This window comes from Coenobita brevimanus, chromosome 90 (genome assembly GCF_032717465.1).
Source record: "Coenobita brevimanus isolate Jiangsu-jjx chromosome 90, ASM3271746v2, whole genome shotgun sequence".
In the NCBI taxonomy this organism is placed as follows: domain Eukaryota; kingdom Metazoa; phylum Arthropoda; class Malacostraca; order Decapoda; family Coenobitidae; genus Coenobita; species Coenobita brevimanus.
This window is the reverse complement of record NC_137043.1, coordinates 26,139,230-26,158,030: the sequence shown is the minus strand read 5'-3', so window position 1 is coordinate 26,158,030 and position 18,801 is coordinate 26,139,230. Positions and strand designations below refer to the sequence as shown.

Below are 18,801 nucleotides of genomic sequence, written 5' to 3'. Positions count from 1 at the left end.
CGCCAAGGAAATGGTGCTACAAAGCCTCTTGCGAAACCTAATATTAAGCTCTAAAAAACACGATGAAAAAACTGAGTGGTGAAGCACATAAGCAGGCTGGTGACTGAGAGACCCGGGTGAACTCTGGGATTAGGCGTATTAGTAACAGACAGAAAAAGATAAGACAGATAATGGCTGCGGGGATTTCCGGTAATATTAGCAACAGATAAATACATTTCAGACAGCACAGCATCAGTTTCAGAAATTTCACATATATATTTATCTATTTTTTAATGGACTTCGGTTGCTTCAGTAACGTACAAGAAGATAAAAATGTCTGTTGAGTAAAATAACTCGCCGAGGAAGAGGCGTTACGTAATCACCAGACCAGTAAATACAGCCCCAGAAAACAGACTATCAACAACGATTAGTCTCACCGCCGGATTAAGGGGGGGGCCCAAGGGGCCCGGGCCCTGGGCCACCCACCAAGAGGGGGCCTCCCACCAGAGCAACTTGTGTTCATTTCCTTTCGTGTTTATGCATTACATATTACAGCATTGGATGAATAGTCCCCGTTCAGTATTTCCTAACTAAAAGTGTCCTATTTATATATTAGGATTTAGGTTACCAGTCTGTGGTGTATGCCATTGGGGGAGTTGGAAAGGGGGCCTCCCTTCCAAGCGGGCCCCGGGCCTCCCACATGCTTAATCCAGCCGTGATTAGTCTAAAAAATAACGCAGATAAATGTACAGTGATATAGTACAAGGGATTATAGTACAAAGGAGAAACTGTGCTCAAGGAAAATTAGGCAAACAGGAAAATAATACAAACAGGAAAACAGAGGGGTACAGACAGGAAAATTTTTAACACCGAAACCGACACCACGAAAAACTGCAGACAGGGAAAAAGGCAAATACTAATGCTCAAAGGAAATTATTAAACACAGCAAAGTACACACAGGAAAACAGATAATACGGAAAATAATACATACACAATGCAATGTACACGGAAAAAAAGTACACACAAAAATAATATACACGGAAAATAGTACACACACAAAAATAATGTACACTGAAAATGGCACACACACAAAAACAATGTACACGGAAAATAGTACACAAACAAAAACAATGTACACGGAAAATAGTACACACAAAAACAATGTACACGGAAAATAGTACAAATAAAAAATGTACATGGAAAATAGTACACACAAAAATAATGTACAAGGAAAATAGTACATACACAAAAACACTGTACACGGAAAATAGTACATACACAAAAACACTGTACACGGAAAATAGTACACATGCAAAAAATACACACGGAAAAAGGTGCACAGAGGGACAGTAAACACGGGAAAAACTATACACTACAGTACACATGAAAAATGGTGCACATGGGGAATGGTGTACACAAACGGGAAGGGTGTGTGGGAAATGTGTCGGAAATGTCTTATCACACTTCTTCCGCTTACACACACACACACGAGAGAGAGAGAGAGAGAGAGAGAAGGGGGGGGGGGCTAAAAGACACAAGCACAGTAATAACAGCTGACAGACAAAACACTGGACAGTAGAGAATAATAAAAGATGACACGGGAAAGAGAGAGGAGTAAAGCTGACAGACGGAAAGAGACGCTGGCTGAGAGAAATGTAAACAGAGGAAGTGGGAGAGAAAACAGTTGAGTTGGAGAGGAAAGAGAATGAGGACAAGGAAAAGTAAAATTAAAGATGGGAATAAAAATGTACAAAACATGAACAAGTACAAAATTACTAGACACATATTGGAGCTTCAGGGCCTTAATATGGGGTTTTGCTAGTCTAGTACTAAAGTCTGCCAGAGTGAAGTAAATCTTTTCCGAAAAATGCAAGTGAACGACATACGGACAGGGCAGCTCCTAGAGACTGTCCCTAAACTAAAAATGACAGGAGAAATATATGCAGGATAGGAGAAATAATAAAAATGGGAGAAAGAAATAATAATGAGAAAAGATTAATTGGAAAGGCAACATTTGTTAGCAAATTCCTCGATATTTCCCAAAGTCTGTTTCTGGTATAGTATCCCCTTATAGGCTAAGCACAAGATCCGTTTTTTCCTTGTTCAAGTGTTATAGGCAAGAGGGCACCTTCAAATCAAACTCGTCCCATAACATAATCGCATTCAAAGAAGAAAACACATACTTTTACCAGGATGACTGTTTTGGCATTTGGTGGTTCCTCGCCTTTCTTTTTTCGCTTTTTGGGCTACGAAATGACTGCAAAAACCTAAATCGAAAAACTGACAACAGGTGTCTCGACATATCAGGCTCAGACACACTCACCAAACTTTTTTTCAAACTCTGCAAACACTACTGTATATGCTCTGGTAAAACGGACGATGAATTTGAAAACAGCCCTCTCGGTTGCATTAAACACAATATTCCGTTTCAGCTGTAACTGTTGGGCACTATACAAATTACAGTTAGAGCATAAGGACATACAATTAGGTCACTTTCAGACAGGCATACTAACTATTCGTAAATAACAAGCCCCATTCTGCTCATTCCATATCCGTCGTGACCAGGTGTTTGACACTTTTTGGTAACTGTACAACTGTTCTGGGAAGTAATGTCACAGAGTTCACTGACTCTGGATAGGCATGTGAAAATACAAGATCAAGGTAGAAAACTGGACACAGTTACGACGAATTTGCCTCCTCAAACAAGATCGTGGAGAAGAGAGAAATGTAAATGTCTGATGAGATAGTCCCTAGATGTGCTGGCAAAGTTAATTAGAAGAAACAACAGATTGGTGTTTAATGGAGATTTTAACTGAATGGAGGCAAACCGGGAAGGGATGGATGCAGGGACAAATGAAGAATTTTGAGGGATACAAAATAATGGATCTGATGATAGAAAATATACTAACTTAACATGTCATGGAAAATGTAAGAATTGAAGGAGATAATGAACCATCCATGCTGGACTTGATATTTACAAAGGGTCCCAATGATGTGTTTAATATAATATACCGGTGCCCCCTGGGGGAAAAGCAACTATTTGGCCACTGAAATGCAGGTGTTGATGAGAGACAAGGGAATGAGAGAAGAAACATATAAACAGGACAGACGAAACTGAAAAGCACAATCTGACTCCCTAAGACATTATTTTGGAAATGCAGATTGGGGCAGAAAGGCAATAGCGGAAAATATCCATGAGAAATATGGAATTATGATGAATATACATGAAGAGAGCATTAGAAAGACATACCCCAAAATTTTCTACCAAAATGGAATGGAAAAGAGAATTGTTTAATAGTAGACGCAGGAAGGCACAGGAAAATAGAAATACTGTGTGGAATAGGTTACGAGGACGACACAGTGAGAGAGCATGGAATGAATACAAGGAGGCAAGAAATGACTATGAAAAGGTACGAAAAGAAGACAAGAAATATGAGAAGGATATAGTGAAGAAAACTAAGAGGGAACCAAATTGTTCTACAAATCTGTAAACGGAAAAATGAAAGTAAGGGATGGCATAGTGAGACTGAGAGGCCGGGAAATGATATAAAATAAGGAATGGGATATGAATGAGGTAATGAATAATTGGCTACATTCACCATCTATAAATGAAAGTGATTTTATGGCATCATGCGAAGAAGGGATGGCTCAGCAGTTAGCTATTTTAGTAGCTGATTGAAATGAAATGCTATAACTGACGAGGGAATTTGATGTTGGAAAGACCATGAGGCCAGTTAGAAATGCTGGACGGATACTGAAAGAATGTGCATATCAACCGGTGCTGCCACATCATAATGTAAGTAAAATTTCACTGAACAAATAAGAGTTGTCATTATAATTAGAAATGGGCAAATATAGTACCAATCTGCAAAGGATGTGATGGAGAAGACCCACTTAATAGTAGGCCGGTATCCATTACCAGCGCTGATTGCAAACAGTGTGAAAAAATTATTAGAAAATGGTGGATTATGTTCCTAGAAGATAATGAGGTAATAACAGCAAAGCAATCTGGATTCAGGGATGGCTCATCATGTGTCACTAACCTGCTGAGTTTTTACAGCAGAGTGGTGGATATAACAGAGGAAAGACAGCTAAGTAAATTGTGTAACGGGATGTGAAGAAGGCGTTTGATAGGGTGCCGCACAAAAGACTGCTATGGAAATTTAAGAATCCTGGAGGAGCGAATGAGAAATTACTAAAGTGGATGGAAAATTACTTAGTGGGAAAACAAATGAGAACATTATATGAAACGAGTACTTTCAATGGAAGAGTGTAACTAGTGGTGCGCTGCAATGTCCAGTTCCGACTCCTATTATGTTTCTGTTATATGTAAATGATATGCCAGAAGGCTTCAGCACTTACATCAATATGTATGCTGATGATGCTAAAATTATGATGCGAATCTAGAATGCTAACAGTTGTGAGGAGTTGCAGAATGATTTGGAAAAACTGTTAAACGGAAGACAGACTTGGAAAATGGAGTTTAATGGGAAAAAAAAAATTGCTATGTTCTGGATACGGGAAAAATGGGCAAAAGACCTAGTGAGGAGTACAAAATGGGAAGAGAAAGGATCAGGAAAGCATGGGAAAGGAAAGATCTGGGAGTGACCATGCAGGATAATCAATCACCAGAAAAGCATATAAACATCATTGGAGAGGCATATAGATGGACAGCTAATATAAGAGTGGCTATCAGCTATCTGGATGAGGAAATGTGGAGATAACTGTGCCCATGATAAGGTCGAAATCAGAATATGCTGTAGTGATATGGTCTCCTCATTTCAAGACACATGTAAGAAAACTGGAAAAGGTTCAGAGGATGGCGACTAGGATGCTACCAAAGGGAACTGAAATATGAAGAGACTGAAGGAATTAGAACACTGGAAAAGATGGATAAAGAAGACCTGTTTGTGGATAATGATGGAAGGACAAGAGGACATGAATATAAACTGACAAGGAGTAGATGCTTAAATGATGTGAATATATAACTAGGTAAATAACTACGTGAATACACACAATAGTATACATGAGGGGAGAGGTACTGGGTCTGACCTGCAAAATGTCCTCACTAGCAATAATCTCGCTAGCAGGAGTAGTAGTAGTAGTGATGATGGTGGCGGTGGTGGTAGTAGTAGTAGTGTAATGGTAGCAATAACAATGAAAAAAAATAATAACAACAACAACAAAACAGTATAAATGACAAGAGAGGTAAATACACACACCTGCACATTGTCCTCAGTAATAATAATCTCGCCAGTGTAGGAGTACTCGACCAGCAGCTGCAGGGCCGTCGAGTCCAGCTCTTGAAGGGTGACTTTCTCCTGGCTCTTCTCTACCAAGTCACCTGTAGGGGCAGAAGGAGAGGGGGAGGCAGGTGAGACGCGGAGAAAGAAAGAGAGAGAGAGAGAGAGAGGAGGGGGTACTGGGTTTCAGATCCCAGTATAACGAAGCCAATATAAAGGCCAGGAAGCCATAACATAAGCAAGATAGTAAGCCAGTACATTGGTAACACCGCAAAACTGAGAGACTAAACACTGGATACACTGTGACGATAACTTAAATACACACCTATCACAAAATAAAGAAGTAAATAAATAAGTACATAAATAAAATAAATCGTGGAACCAGTAAACATGGCCGACCTGTTCATTGCACTGAGGAGAATAAAGTAAAAGTTTTGGAATTTGAGTTATTATACTGTATATGTCCTTTATTGCTTAGTCTTCCCACCCATGGCTTCCAGTACATTTATTATCAGTTATTACACGACCTGACATTCTGATAGGCCGTTCATGATCTTCCTTCTTACTTTCAGTTTTACAGCTACTGAGTACAAGAATGAAAGCCATCACACCACATTTCCTCTAAACATAGCTCAGTAGGTTCATGCAGATTTGTTTGTTTATCCACAAACAGGTCTTCTCTATCCATCTTTTCCAGTGTTCTAATTCCTTCAAACACTGTCTTCAACTCTCTCTCTCTCTCTCTCTCTCTCTCTCTCTCTCTCTCTCTCTCTGAACATTATTTACTTCAGCTTCTTCAGTCTCTTCATATTAAAGATGGAAAGGAGAACAACAAACAAAAACAGAACAAAAGAAAAAGAAAATAACAGAGGGAATAAGTCAGACGGGGACAATCCAAGGTAGTGCTAGAGCCGTGGATTATGTAACCTTCCACTGTGATCGCTCGGCGGTCATTAATGTGTTGTTTGGAAGCTGAAGCAGTGTGTTAGTGATGTGTGGCAAGACGTAGCAAAATTCATTTATCCAAACCTACTTATGGTGCGAAACAGAAAATCAGCAAAGGACATTAGCTACCAGGTCTTTTTACGTGTTTCAATCTCTCTCTGCCACCTGCATCACCTGGAATAGGTGGTGTGCATAAAAATAAGGGATGAATTCTAGGTGCCTAATGAGGCTTTTTAATACCTTTGCCCGACAAGAAGACGTTTGTTATGTGTCATGTCAACATACACTCACAAACTAATCTCTAAACTGTCGATTTAACCTTTCGATACAGCAACGACTTATTGCATTTTTTTTTTTTTTTTTTTTTTTTGCTGTTTCCTGATGCCTTTGTTCAGCCAGAGAGAGACATTTCAAACTGAAGGAATGGAAGGGACCCATAGTAACCACTTCACCATGAAGGGGTCTATCTACAGTAATACAGTACAGCTGATCAAACTGGTGTGTCCACAGCAGATTTAACCACATACTTTGATTTTCGTTCATTTACCACCAGACGATGTGAATCAGGTCAGAACAGGCTATTTTAACTGAAGGACTTACAATCAGCCTTCTTTAATCTCTTCACTACACGAGCTCTCCCTAAATGCTCAATAAATCTTTTCAGAAAGGCATACCGTTAATAAAATATGAAAATACCCTCCGATACATGTGAGTTAAACTAAGATTACAAGGAACTCACGGTGCTAAATAGATTATACAAAACATATTCGAGTACGAGAAAATCCGTTCATCTATCTACCTATCTATCTACTGCCAGACGCCTTAGTCCCGTAAGTGGTGGCCACAAACAAAGAGCCTCCATGTCGCCCTGTCCCCCGCCATCTCACTGCCCTGTTCCTAGCTCATCCCCCCCCCCTCTCATGTACCTCTCCACTCCATCCCTCCGTCTCATCCTTGGCCTCCCCCTCCCTCTCCCCTCCTCCACCTCACTCACACACACTCTCCTCGTCAGTCTCTCGTTCATAATATGCAAAATAAACCACACACGAACTAGTCAGGTCTTCTCCCTGGTATAATACGCAAAAATAAAGCCCTGATGATGATGTGCTCAGAGCCTTTTTTAGTCCAGGAGTTCAGAGCGGTAGATAATGATGGCCGTAAAATAATGACAGCTCTCCCGTACCCCCCTGACCCTCCCACTCTCCTACGCTGGTCACGTAATGGGCTCGCGTAAAGGTGAGTGCCCGTACGCTTTCCCCCCCCCCGCCTCTCTCTCTCTCTCTCTCTCTCTCTCTCTCTCTCTCTGTGTGTGTGTGTGTGTGTGTGTGTGTGTGTGTGTGTGTGTGTGTGTGCGCTCCATTCCAGATGTATACTATCTCAGCATCTCTTCCTTCCTTCATTTCTTTCTTTTCCTTGACCTACCTTAACTCTCTCTCTCTCTCTCTCTCTCTCTCTCTCTCTCTCTCTCAAGGACCTACATCAACAAACCAATCAGTGACACTTGGGGTTCTTCTAACAGCTCTCTCTCTCTCTCTCTCTCTCTCTCTCTCTCTCTCTCTCTCTCTCTCTCTCTCAAGGACCTGGAAGAGGAAGAACGCAATAGTCAGTAGCACTTTGGGTCCTATCCTCTTAAAACTTTCTCTCTCTCTCTCTCTCTCTCTCTCTCTCTCTCTCTCTCTCTCTCTCTCTGCCAGTAATACATAAGATACCGACTTTCTATACTTTTTCCTCTGTTTCTTCATAGTCTCTCTTGTATATCTTTCTTTTACCTCTTCTGTCTTCTCAAATATCTATATACCACCAGGGCTCTCTCAATCATTCGTAATCTCTATGCTTGGCTAATCCACTTTTTATCAATCCAGTCTTCCTGTTTATCTATCCATCCATCCATCCACTCACTCACCTATCCATTCATCCACTCATTCATCCATCGAACTACCTACGTATCTATCTATCTATCTGTCCTATCGATCTCCAAACTACCTATAACTAGGAGGAACTATTTTTTTTTTTATCACACACTGTCATCGTTCGGTAATATCAAGTGAAAGTGACAATACATAACGCTTTTATCTACAGCTGGGTTGGTCAAAAAACGTATCTTTAGACTGAAAAATTACGTCATATATCGTATCACTGGACAAAAATCTTAGGTCAAATATCTTATCTTTGGACGGGAAACTTAAGTGAAAATATCTCATCTCTGAACCAGAATCTTAAATCAAGTATCTTTAAACTCGAATCTTTGGTTAAATATCTGATATCAAAACTAGTATCTTTGTTCAAATACCATATCTTTGGATTCTTAGGTCAGATATTTTCTCCCTCAACTAGAATCTTAGGTCAATGTCTTATCTCTGGGCTAGAATCTTAGGTCAATGTCTTATCTCTGAACTTGGATATCAGGTCATTCTGTCTCCTAACCACGCCCTCTCTTCCCTTGGCTGACCTTGCACCAAACTAGGGCGTCTAGTGGGGGGAGGGGAGGGGAGAGTGGTTTGGGCGAGAAGGAGGGGTGGGGAGGGGAAAAGGGTGAGGGGAAGGAGAGGGAAGGAGGTACGAGCAAGAGGGAGTGGTGGAGAGGGGAAGGAGTGGGGACGGGAGAGGATGAGGGGGAGGAGAGGGGAGGAGGGGGGAGTGGGGAGTAGGGAAGGGGAACAGTGGGGAGATGGGAGCAGGGAGGACAATGAAGATGGGGGAGAGGGAAGAGGAGAGGGCCAAGGGGTGTGAGGGCGAGGGGAGGAGAGGGGAGGGGAGAGGAGGAGTGGGGAGGGGAGAGGAGTAGGGAGGGGAGAGGAGTGGGGAGGGAAGGGGAGGAGTGGGGAGAGGGTCACAGGGATAAGAAACCAGGTCAGGTTGAGTCACTCAGGAAAACGCTCAGGGGAAACGTAGGGAGGGAGGGAGGGAGGGAGGGAAAAGGAGAGAAGAGACGCAGGGAGAGAGGGAGGAGGGAGATAGGAAAGGAGAAGGGGACGGAGGAACGAGCAAACGGAGAGAAGAGAGAGAAATGGAGGAAGGGAGAGTCGGGGAGGGAAGAAAGGAGGGGAGGAGGAAGGAAGAGGAAAGGAAGGATAAGAAAATGAGGGAAAAAAAGAGGGAGGGCGTAAGGGAGGGACAGGTTGGAAGGGAGGGAGGGAAAATTGTTACTGACCCAAAAGGGAGGAAAGATGATAAGTGGAGGGGAGGGAGGGAAGGAGGGAGGGGGGAGAGAAGGATAGAAACTGATACCTTAAGTTGGGAGGGTAGGGGGGGGGAAGGAAGGAGGGAGGGAAGGAGGAAGTTAGGAGATAGGAAGGAAGAGAAGGGAGATGGTATAGGATTAGAGAGAGAGAGAGAGAGAGAGAGAGAGAGAGGAAGGAAGGAACCGCCCCTCCACTATACAACAGTGCCCCTTTAAAGTCCTTCGTGTTCGTCTAGACACCCCCTTTCCCTCTCTCTCTCTCTCTCTCTCTCTCTCTCTCTCTCTCTCTCTCTAATTACTTCCCCCGTCACTCTCTGATTCCTTTGATCAAACGCTCTCTCTCCTTCTCTTTAACTAACATAATGATCCCCCCCCTCTCTCTCTCTCTCTCTCTCCGTATCTTAATTATTTCATTTTCGTTTTTCTCCATGAATTACCATACTATATATATGCAAAGTACGTGAGAGAGAGAGAGAGAGAGAGAGAGAGAGAGAGAGGAATTAAACCGAGGGAAAGGGAGGGTGATGAAGGGAATGAAAAAGGAAGGGAGGGAGGGAGGGAGGAGGGATAGGGAGAGAGGAAGGGAGAGACAGGGAGGGAGAGAGGGGTGGGGAGGGAGGGATAGGGAGGGAGAGAGGGAGAAGGGGAGATAAAATACATAAAAAGATGAGAGTGGATGAGAGGGGGATAAGAGGGAGAAGAGGAGGGGGAGAGGACGGATGAGTGGATAAGAGAGGGAGGAGGGAGGGAGGGAGGGAGAGGAGGAGGGGGGATAGGTAGTATAAAAGGGAGAGAAAGGAATGAAATGTGTGTGTGTGAGAGAGAAAGAGAGAGAGAGAGAGAGAGAGAGAGAGAGAGAGAGAGAGAGCACTGTCTGGTGGCCTACTTGCCTACTTGGCAGGAGGGAGGAAAAAATTGGGGGAGTGAGAGAGAAAAAAAAAGAGAGAGACACAGGGGAGAAGAGGGGAAAGAGGGGAAAAAGAGGGGTTAAGGAGCCCTCATTAGCACAGACAAGGGGACACAGAAAACGAAGATGTGAATAAAAAAAAAGAAAAGGAGGGAAGAAAGAATAAAAGATTGAGAAAGGGAGGAGAGGGAAATGAAGAAGAGAGGAGAGGAAGGGGGAAGGAAGTACTGGGTAGGGAGAGTGGGAGGAGGAAGAAAAAAGGAGGAGGGAAGAGAGGAAAGAGAGGAGAAGGGATGAAAGAAGAGAAGAAAGGGGGAAGGAATCAAAGATGTGTAGACAAGGAAGGGAGAGGAGAGCAAAAGAGAAAAGGGGAATGGAGGAAGGGAAGAGAAGGGAAGAAAGAAGAGAGGAATGAAGGAAAGGAGGACACGAGAACAAAGAAGAGGGGAAAGAAGGAAGTGGAAAGACAAAGAAGAGAGTAAGGATGAAAGGGTGGAAGGGGACGAAGAAGAGGAAAGAGGGAGGAGAGAAGGAAGGAAGGAGGGAGAAGGGAAAAAGACTGGAAGGAAGGAAGAGAGAAGGGAAGAATGGAGAGAAAAGAAGGAAGAGAGAAGGGAAGAAGGAAGAGAAGAAAAGAAAGGAAGAATGAAGTAGGGAAAGAAGGATGGAAAAGGGAACTATTTAAGAGGGAAAGAGAGAAGGATAGGATAACAGAGAGGGAAGGAGGATGAAGGAATAACAAAACTGAGAAGGACAGGGAAACAAAGAAGGGAGGGAAGCAGGCAGAAGTATCTCTATGCCCGGGAAAGGGAGAAGAAAGACAGGGGAAAAGAGAAGGGAGAGAAGAATGAAGGCAGACGAAAAGAACGTTAAGGAAAGGAACAATAAGAATTTAAGAGATCGAAGAATGGAATGAAAGAATGAATAATTAAACAGATATGGAAAGGGAGAAGAAGGAAGGGAGGACAAAGAAAGGGAGGAGGAAAGAGAAAAGGAACAACAGGATAAAGAAAGTGAGAAAGACGGAAGAAGGAAGCGAGGAAAGAAAGAAGGAAGAAGGTAATACAGCGCAAGTAAAAGGGAAACAGAGAAGAAAGGGAAGAAAGAAGGGAGAAGGACCTACATGACAGAGAAATAATGAGAGGGGAATAGAGAATAAAGGAAATAAGGAAGGGAGGACGAATTACAATGGATAGGGGATGAGACAGGAAGGATTGGGGAATGAAGAAGTGAGGGAAGCATGTGGGGGAAGTGATCAGAGGAAAGGGGAGAGGGGGAAGAAGGAAATGATGAAGAAAGAGACAGGAAAAAAGGAAAGAGAAACAAAGGCCAGGAAAGAGAAAGGAAGCACTGGATGGAAAGGAAGACAAAGAAGACGGAAGAGAAAGAGGAGAATAAAAGAGAGGGGAGAGGATGAAAAGGACAAGAAGGGACAGGAAAAAGGAAAGATGACAAGAAACAGGAAAGTAGTTAAAATGAGATGTACAAGAAAGACGGAAAATAATGAAAGGAGGAGAAGGAAGATGGAAAAAAAAGATGAGAGAAGGAAGAAGGGAATTGGGTAAAAAGGAAGGAGGAGAAGGACGAGGTAAGTGATACAAAGGAAGGAAGGAAGAGAAGGAGGCTGGGAAATAATAAAATGAAGAAGAAGGAGAATATTGAAGGAAAAGGGAGAAAATATGAAAGCAAGGAGGAAATACAAGAAGGCCAGCGAGGAAGGTAATTCAGGAAGTAAAACGGGAGGAAGGAGAGGGAAAGGCGACGGACAGAGAGAGAGAGAGAGAGAGAGAGATGAAAGTTTTAATAGAGATCCTGAGACTCTCCCCACCCACCCCTCCCTCCGACTCTCCCTTCCATCTCCCTCTCTCCGATTCTCCCCTCCCTCCAATTCTCCCCTCCCTTCCCCTCCCTCCCTCCAACTCTTTCCCTCCCCTCCGATTCTCCCCCTCTCTTTTCTCCCTCCGATTCTCCCCTCTCCTTCCTATCCTCTCCCCATCCAATTCACCCATCTTTCTCCCCCTTCACCCCTCGCCCCACTCACCCACCCTCCCATCTGACCCTCCCCTCCCCTAACTATCTCCTCACCCATTCCTCTCTCCCTCCGACCCTCTCCCCTTCAACCTATTAAGAGAGAGAGAGAGAGAGAGAGAGAGAGAGAGAGACTGCAGACAAGTATACACACCTTCCTTATTCTTAGCTAATTCAAACCAAAAAGAATTACATCCATCATGACCATTTCTAGAATTATTATTACCATTTTCCATAATATTTCACATGATTCAGAAGTCATCGTGCACGTAGTTAACCCTTTCAGCCCGAGAACGCCCTCTTATTCCATCTAACAGTACACAATCCTAGGGTTGTCCAAATATAACACTTCTCTATCTACCTCTCTATCCCGACGCCCTAATCCCGAAAAGGGTGGCCGCAGACAAAACGCCTCCAAGTCGCTCTGTCACCCACCATTTGGCTGCCCTCCACCCAGCTCACCCCCCCCTCCCTCATACACCTCTCAACTCCATCCCTCCACCTCATCCTTGGTCTTCCCCTCCCTCTCCCTCCCTCCACTTCACCTACATATATCCTCTTAGTCAGTCTTTCACTATCTTCTCAATCAGCGTTATTTTAGTGTCTGTCCTGCATCATTTATTACCTTCCTACTCCCACTGCCACCTCCACGCCCACACCTGCAGACTGGGCCGCTCCCGTAACACGTAAGACACAGTAAGGTGACTGTGTACTGGAGAGCTACTTATGAACCACCCTGTGTGATTTAGCAAAAGCCCTCTCGTACTGAAGGGATCAATGGATCTCTCTCTCTCTCTCTCTCTCTCTCTCTCTCTCTCTCTCTCTCTCAGGCTGAATATCAAGGAAGCGTCATCGTAGTGAAAGGATTAATATGATGAAATTAACCCCTTCAATACCATGGTCCGTGGTTAAAGAAGTTCCTAAACACCTCTTCCTTAGCGATTTATTTTTGGATACGGCTGGTTAATTTGTATGTTATTTATGATGAGCATGGTGGTATCAGAGTGATTTAAATGACACAGAAGAGGATAGTAGGGGGTAATAAGTAAAATAAATCGCTTAGGAAAAGGTGCTAGGGGTTCATGTCTTCTACCTAAATAAATAATAAATAAAGGACAAAAAATAAACGAAAAATAAGTCCTTCAGTAAAATGCCTAAGTTCCTCATAAGCATAGTAATGAAGTGAAAATTTTTACTACTCTGTATAAATTTGTAAACACGAAAATCCACTGTGCGTTCTCCTTTAGCTGGGGTGTGGCATGCGTGGGGGGGAGGGGAAGGTAGGAGGGGAGGGGAGAAGGTACTGGGGAGAGGAGGAAAAGAGGGAGGGAGGAGGGGAGAGAAGAAGTATACAGGAGGAAGGGAGAGGAAGGAGAGAGATGCTGATGAAGGTAAGGGAGAGAAAGTAGGGGAAAGCAAGCGTATGGAAAAGGGGAAATGAGGGGAAGAGGGACTGAATAAAGAGGGAGGAAGGAAAGGCAGCGAGAAAAGGAGAAAGGAGGGGGAAGGTGAAAAAAAAAAAATGGAGGGAGTGACAAGATGAATGGATGGATGGATGGATGGATGGATGGATGGATGGACAGACGGAAGGAAGAAAGGATGGAAGGAAGTAAAGAAGGAAGGAAGGAAGGACACATGGAAGGAAGAAGGAAGAGAGGGCGGGTATAAAGAAGTGAGGATATGAATGGAGGGGAAGAAACAGAGGGAGTAGAGAATAGAAGGGGGGGAGGTAGAAACAGGTAGGATAGACTGGAAAGGGAAGAGAGAGGGAAGGGGGGGATGAAGGAAGGAGGGAAGAAGGAAGGAAGGGAGGAGAGAAGGCAAGGGAAAAATTAAGGAGGGAAACAGAAGTAAAAATGTTGGTGCTGGTATTTTTGGTGGTGTTGTGTGCGGTGTGGCTCAGGCGGCCGTGAACCCCAAGGACTCTGCAAATCCCACCGCCTCACCCACACCCTCGCACGGATCTTTCCCTGAGCCCGGGTTCAAGTGTTTTGCTGGGGATGGCAGGAGAGGAGAGGCATACCGACAACGAGATGGAGAGACAAGAGAGATACTGAGGGCCACGTAGAGATGTGAGACCGGGGACGACGTGGAGAGATAAAGCGCGAGAGGAGGTATGGTACTGGGGGTGGTATGTCGTGGGAACTGGGGTCGTTACTGAGTAGGGATGGAAGCGTCTGGGGGTATGTCTTTTTGCCGATGTCATTCCTAACAAAATGAGGCAACGAATAAAGAGAGAGAGAGAGAGAGAGAGAGAGAGAGAAAGAAAATGTTTGTGTTGTGAGAGCGAGGAAAAGGAGGGATGAGTAAATGTGTTACGGTGAGGGGGCAGGGCAGAGTGGATTGCATATAGAGTGAAACAGGAGAGTTTATACTGGTGCAAGGGAGGGTGAAGGCCACATCGCAGTCTGGTGGAGTGAACTTTGGTCTTTCTAGGAAGGAAGATTTCTACGGTTTTCCTGGAAGTGTGGAGGGGAGGAGAAAAATATCAGATGGAGGGAGGATTGAGGAGAAGAAAGGAATAAGATATGAATAGATGGAAGGCAACGGAGGAACGGATGATGAAAGATTGAGGAGAGGAGGATTGGGAGATGGAAGGAGAGAGAGGGGAAGAGACTGGTGATGGAGAAAGGCTATGTTTGTGGAAGGCAGTGTTGAGTGATGGAGGGGCGATGTTTTCAAGACATTTAGAACAAGGGATTTATTTTTATTTATTTATTTATTTTTTGCATGTGTGTGTGTTTGTGAATGATGGTGCTAATATAGTCACAGAAATTCATCTTTTGTTGAGGCGATGATCTGCGTGCTCTCAGGTTTATGTGGTCTTTCATTTGGAATACTTTTTTTTTTTTTTTAAATGAAGACTTGCTATTTGTGGTTTTTGTTGAGACATGATTTTCGTAGAGATTAGAAGTGTGTGTGTGTGTGTGTGTGTGTGTGTGTGTGTGTGTGTGTGTGTGTGTGTGTGTGTGTGTGTGTGTGTGTGTGTGTGTGTGTGTGTGTGTGTGTGTGTGTGTGTGTGTGTGTGTGTGTGTGTGTGTGTGTGTGTGTGTGTGTGTGTGTGCGCGCGCCGTACAGAAGCCCACTGTGCTGGGATAATGTAGTGCTATACATAAACTGTTCTCGGCTATTCTTTCTGGGAAAAGAATGAAAGAAGGAAGCAGGAGAAAAAAAAAAAAAAAGGACGGGACTGACAGAGAGGGGAAAAAGAACGACGGGGAGTTACGAGGAAAAGAAAGGAGATGGGTGAGACGAAGGAAGAAAAAGGGCGAGGTACGAAGCGGCTGGAAGAGGGAGAGGAGGAGAAATGAGGGGAAAAAAACACACGGAAATAAAGAAAAATAAGAGGGGGGACACCTCTAATGGCCGCACCCACCCCTGCAGTATTCTAGGAGGAAAGAAATGACTGATTACTGGTTATGCACTTAAATAACATCCTTCTGGTTCACAGGCAGTCTCAAGCCCTGCCCATTCTAGCATCACACAGGTAAGCGGCCGACTAGTACCCTTCTATTGAGCATTTGTGTGTTTATGCAGGCGTTTCTGTACGTAATGTTTTGCCCTGTCCCTCTGAGCCATATTTACGGCTGTTCCGGCGAGATGCACTTAAGCGGTCGACTAAAATTCTTGTCCTGTATATTTATGTATGTAAGTATGTGTAGATCTCATCCCTCAACACCCCCCCATTAGCCTGGACCCCATCCTTCTAAATGGTACAGTGAGTGAGTGAGTGAGTGGCACAGTGAGGGGCACACAGTATTTGGCTGCCCCTCTAGATGTGGCAAAATCAGAGAAAGTGGAAGAGAGGCAGGTATAAGAGAAAAAGGGACGAAAAATATAGAGGAAGGACGAGAGGAAGGTCTGGGAGAAGGAAGGGAGGGAAGAATGGAGGAAGGAAGGAAAGAAGATATTACTTTCCAGGAATCAGGAAGCCAGGAAAGCAGAAGAGGAGAATAGCGGAAGACGAATGAAAGAGAGAGAGAGAAAGAGAGAGAGAGAGAGAGAGAGAATATGCGAGGCAAGCGAGATTTCCTTCCCTCGTAAACACCTCTTGTTATGAGACACTGTGCATTCCTCTCCCTTAAGAGTCAACACCTCTCTTCTGAAATTATCTATCAGTATTATCTATTACTAGCTACTGTTTTGTATCCCATAGTACAAATTACGTAATGCATAAAGAGGAATTACGAAGGAGCGATGGAGGAAAGTGGAAGGGATGCTGAAGGAAGGAGGAAGGAATGATGGAAGAGGGAAAATGGAAAAATGATAGAGGAAGGAGGGAAGATTAATAGAGGAAAGAGGGGGGATGGGAGGAATTATGGAGGAAGAAAGGAGGAATGATGGAAAAAGAAGTGATGGAGGAAAGGGAGGAAGGATGGAGGAGAGAGGGACGAAAGTTGAGGAAGGAGGAAATGATGGAGGAAGGAAGGAGGAATGATGGAAGGAAGGAAGGAGAAACAAATGATGGGAAGAAAGAGGAAAGAATGATGGAGCAAGTAATAATTAAAGAGAGAGAGAGAGAGAGAGAGAGAGGAATGCGGGTGATGACAGAAATAATTACGGAAGGAAATTAAATGTGAACCATGAGGCTGTGGATGTTATGAAGAGAGGGGCAGGAAGTGGGAGATGAAAAAATACAAAAAATAAAAAAGAAAGAAGGAAGGAAGAAAGGAAAGAAAGAAAGAAAGAAAGGAAGAAAGAAGGAAGGAAGGAAGGAAAGAAAGAAGGAAGGAAGGAAGGAAGGAAGGAAAGAAAGAAGGAAGGAAGGAAGGAAAGAAAGAAGGAAGGAAGGAAGGGAGGGAGGGAGGGGCGATGTGAGAGCGAGAATGAATAGTGTTTGTGGAAAGAAGTTTCAGGAAGGAAGAAATGAAGGAAAAAAGGAAGGAAGGGAGAAATGATGGAAAGGAGGAAGGAAGGAAGGCGAGAAAAAGAAAGGGGAAGAATGAAGGAAATAAGGAAGGCCAAAAACAAGGAAAAACCGACAGACGCAAGGAAGAAAAGAAAGATGGATAAAGGATAGAAAATGAAAGAAGGAAGGAAAGATGAAAGGAAGGAAGGAAAAAAGGATGGAAGGAAGGAAAGGTGAAAGGAGGGAAGGAACGAAGGAAGATGAAAGGGAGGGAGGAAGAAAAGAAAGTGAGTTAAAAACAGTGAAGAAGACAGAGATCTGGAAAATCAGACAGAAAGGAGAGAAGGGAAACGATAAGATATGAGAGAGAGAGAGAGAGAGAGAGAGAGAGAGAGAGAGAGTCTTATCCTTAATTGACAGTTTTACTCTCTCTACTAATTAAGAGAGAAAGATAGAAGACAATGAACGCGGCCCCCCCCTCCCAACGGGTCTAATCTTCTGTGTGTGTGTGTGTGTGTGTGTGTGTGTGTGTGTGTGTGTGTGTGTGTGTGTGTGTGTGTGTGTGTGTGTGTGTGTGTGTGTGTGTGTGTGTGTGTGTGTGTGTGTGTGTGTGTGTGTGTGTGTGTGTGTGTGTGTGTGTGTGTGTGTGTGTGTGTGTGTGTGTGTGTGTGTGTGTGTACAAATGAGTGCAAAGGGAAACAAACAGAAACAGACCCATTTGGCCTTATGAGGGTATTTGATACGGGGTGGAGAGGAGGAGGGGGTGGGGAGGGAGAGAGAGGAGCGCAGAGAGGGAGGCAGAAAGGAGAGGAGAGGAGAGTACAGGGTAGAGAGGAGAAGGGGGTAGGAAGAGAGGAGAGGAGAGTACGGGGAGGAGAGGAGGGTGGGGAGGAAGAAAGGAGAGGAGAGGGGAGGCGAGGGGGAGGGAGAAAGGAGAGGAGAGTAAGGGGTAAAGAGGAGAATAGGGTGGGGATGGAGATAGAGGGGAGGAGAAATGTGAAGCGGGGAGGAAAGGAGAGAGTAGGGGAGGAGGGGAGAGAAGAGGAGAGGAGAAGGAAGGAGAGGAAAGAGGGAGGAAAGGAGGTGGAAGTCGGGGAGGACGGAGAAGAGGGAGAGAGGGAAGAAGGGATTTGAGGAACAAAGGAGCAGAAGATGGAAGGAAGGAAGGGAGGGAGGAAGGAAGGGAGGGAGGGAGGGAGGGAGGGAGGGAGGGAGGGAGGGAGGAAGGAAGGAAGGAAGGAAGGAAGGAAGCAAGGGAGGGAGGGAGGGTGGAAGAGAGGAGTGTTGGGAGTATGGGGGGAAGAAGGGGTGGAAGGAAAGAGGAAGGAGGGAGAGAAGAGGCAGAAGAAGGAAAAGTGGGAGGAAGTAAGGGAAGGAGGGTGAGAGTAAGAAGAGAAGGCAAGGGAGAACAGAGAATGAAGAAGGAAGGCAGCGAAGGAGGAAGGAAATGAAGGAAGGAGTGAGGGAGGGAGGACAGGAGGGAAGGCGTGAAGGAAGAAGGAAAGGAAAGAGGGAGGAAGGGAGGGAGGGCAAGGGAGATGGAGGGACGAGGGAGGCAGAGAAGAAAGATGATCGAGTTATGACGAAAAGAGAGGAGGAAGGGTGAATGGAGGAAGGGAGGGAGAAAATGGATTGAGTCACGGAGAAAGAAACGAGAGAGAGAGAGAGA

The 18,801-nt window shown here is 44.4% G+C and overlaps 1 protein-coding gene across 1 annotated transcript in view; it reads right to left on the bottom strand.

Annotated features, from left to right (window-relative positions):
- LOC145411527 (kelch-like protein 17) overlaps window positions 1-18,801 on the bottom strand; it is a 71,797-nt gene that overhangs the window by 19,493 nt on the left and 33,503 nt on the right. Inside the window, exon 3 of the mRNA XM_080281538.1 lies at window positions 5,202-5,323. Coding sequence (XP_080137664.1) covers window positions 5,202-5,323 — 122 coding nt within the window. The remainder of the gene's footprint in view (window positions 1-5,201; window positions 5,324-18,801) is intronic.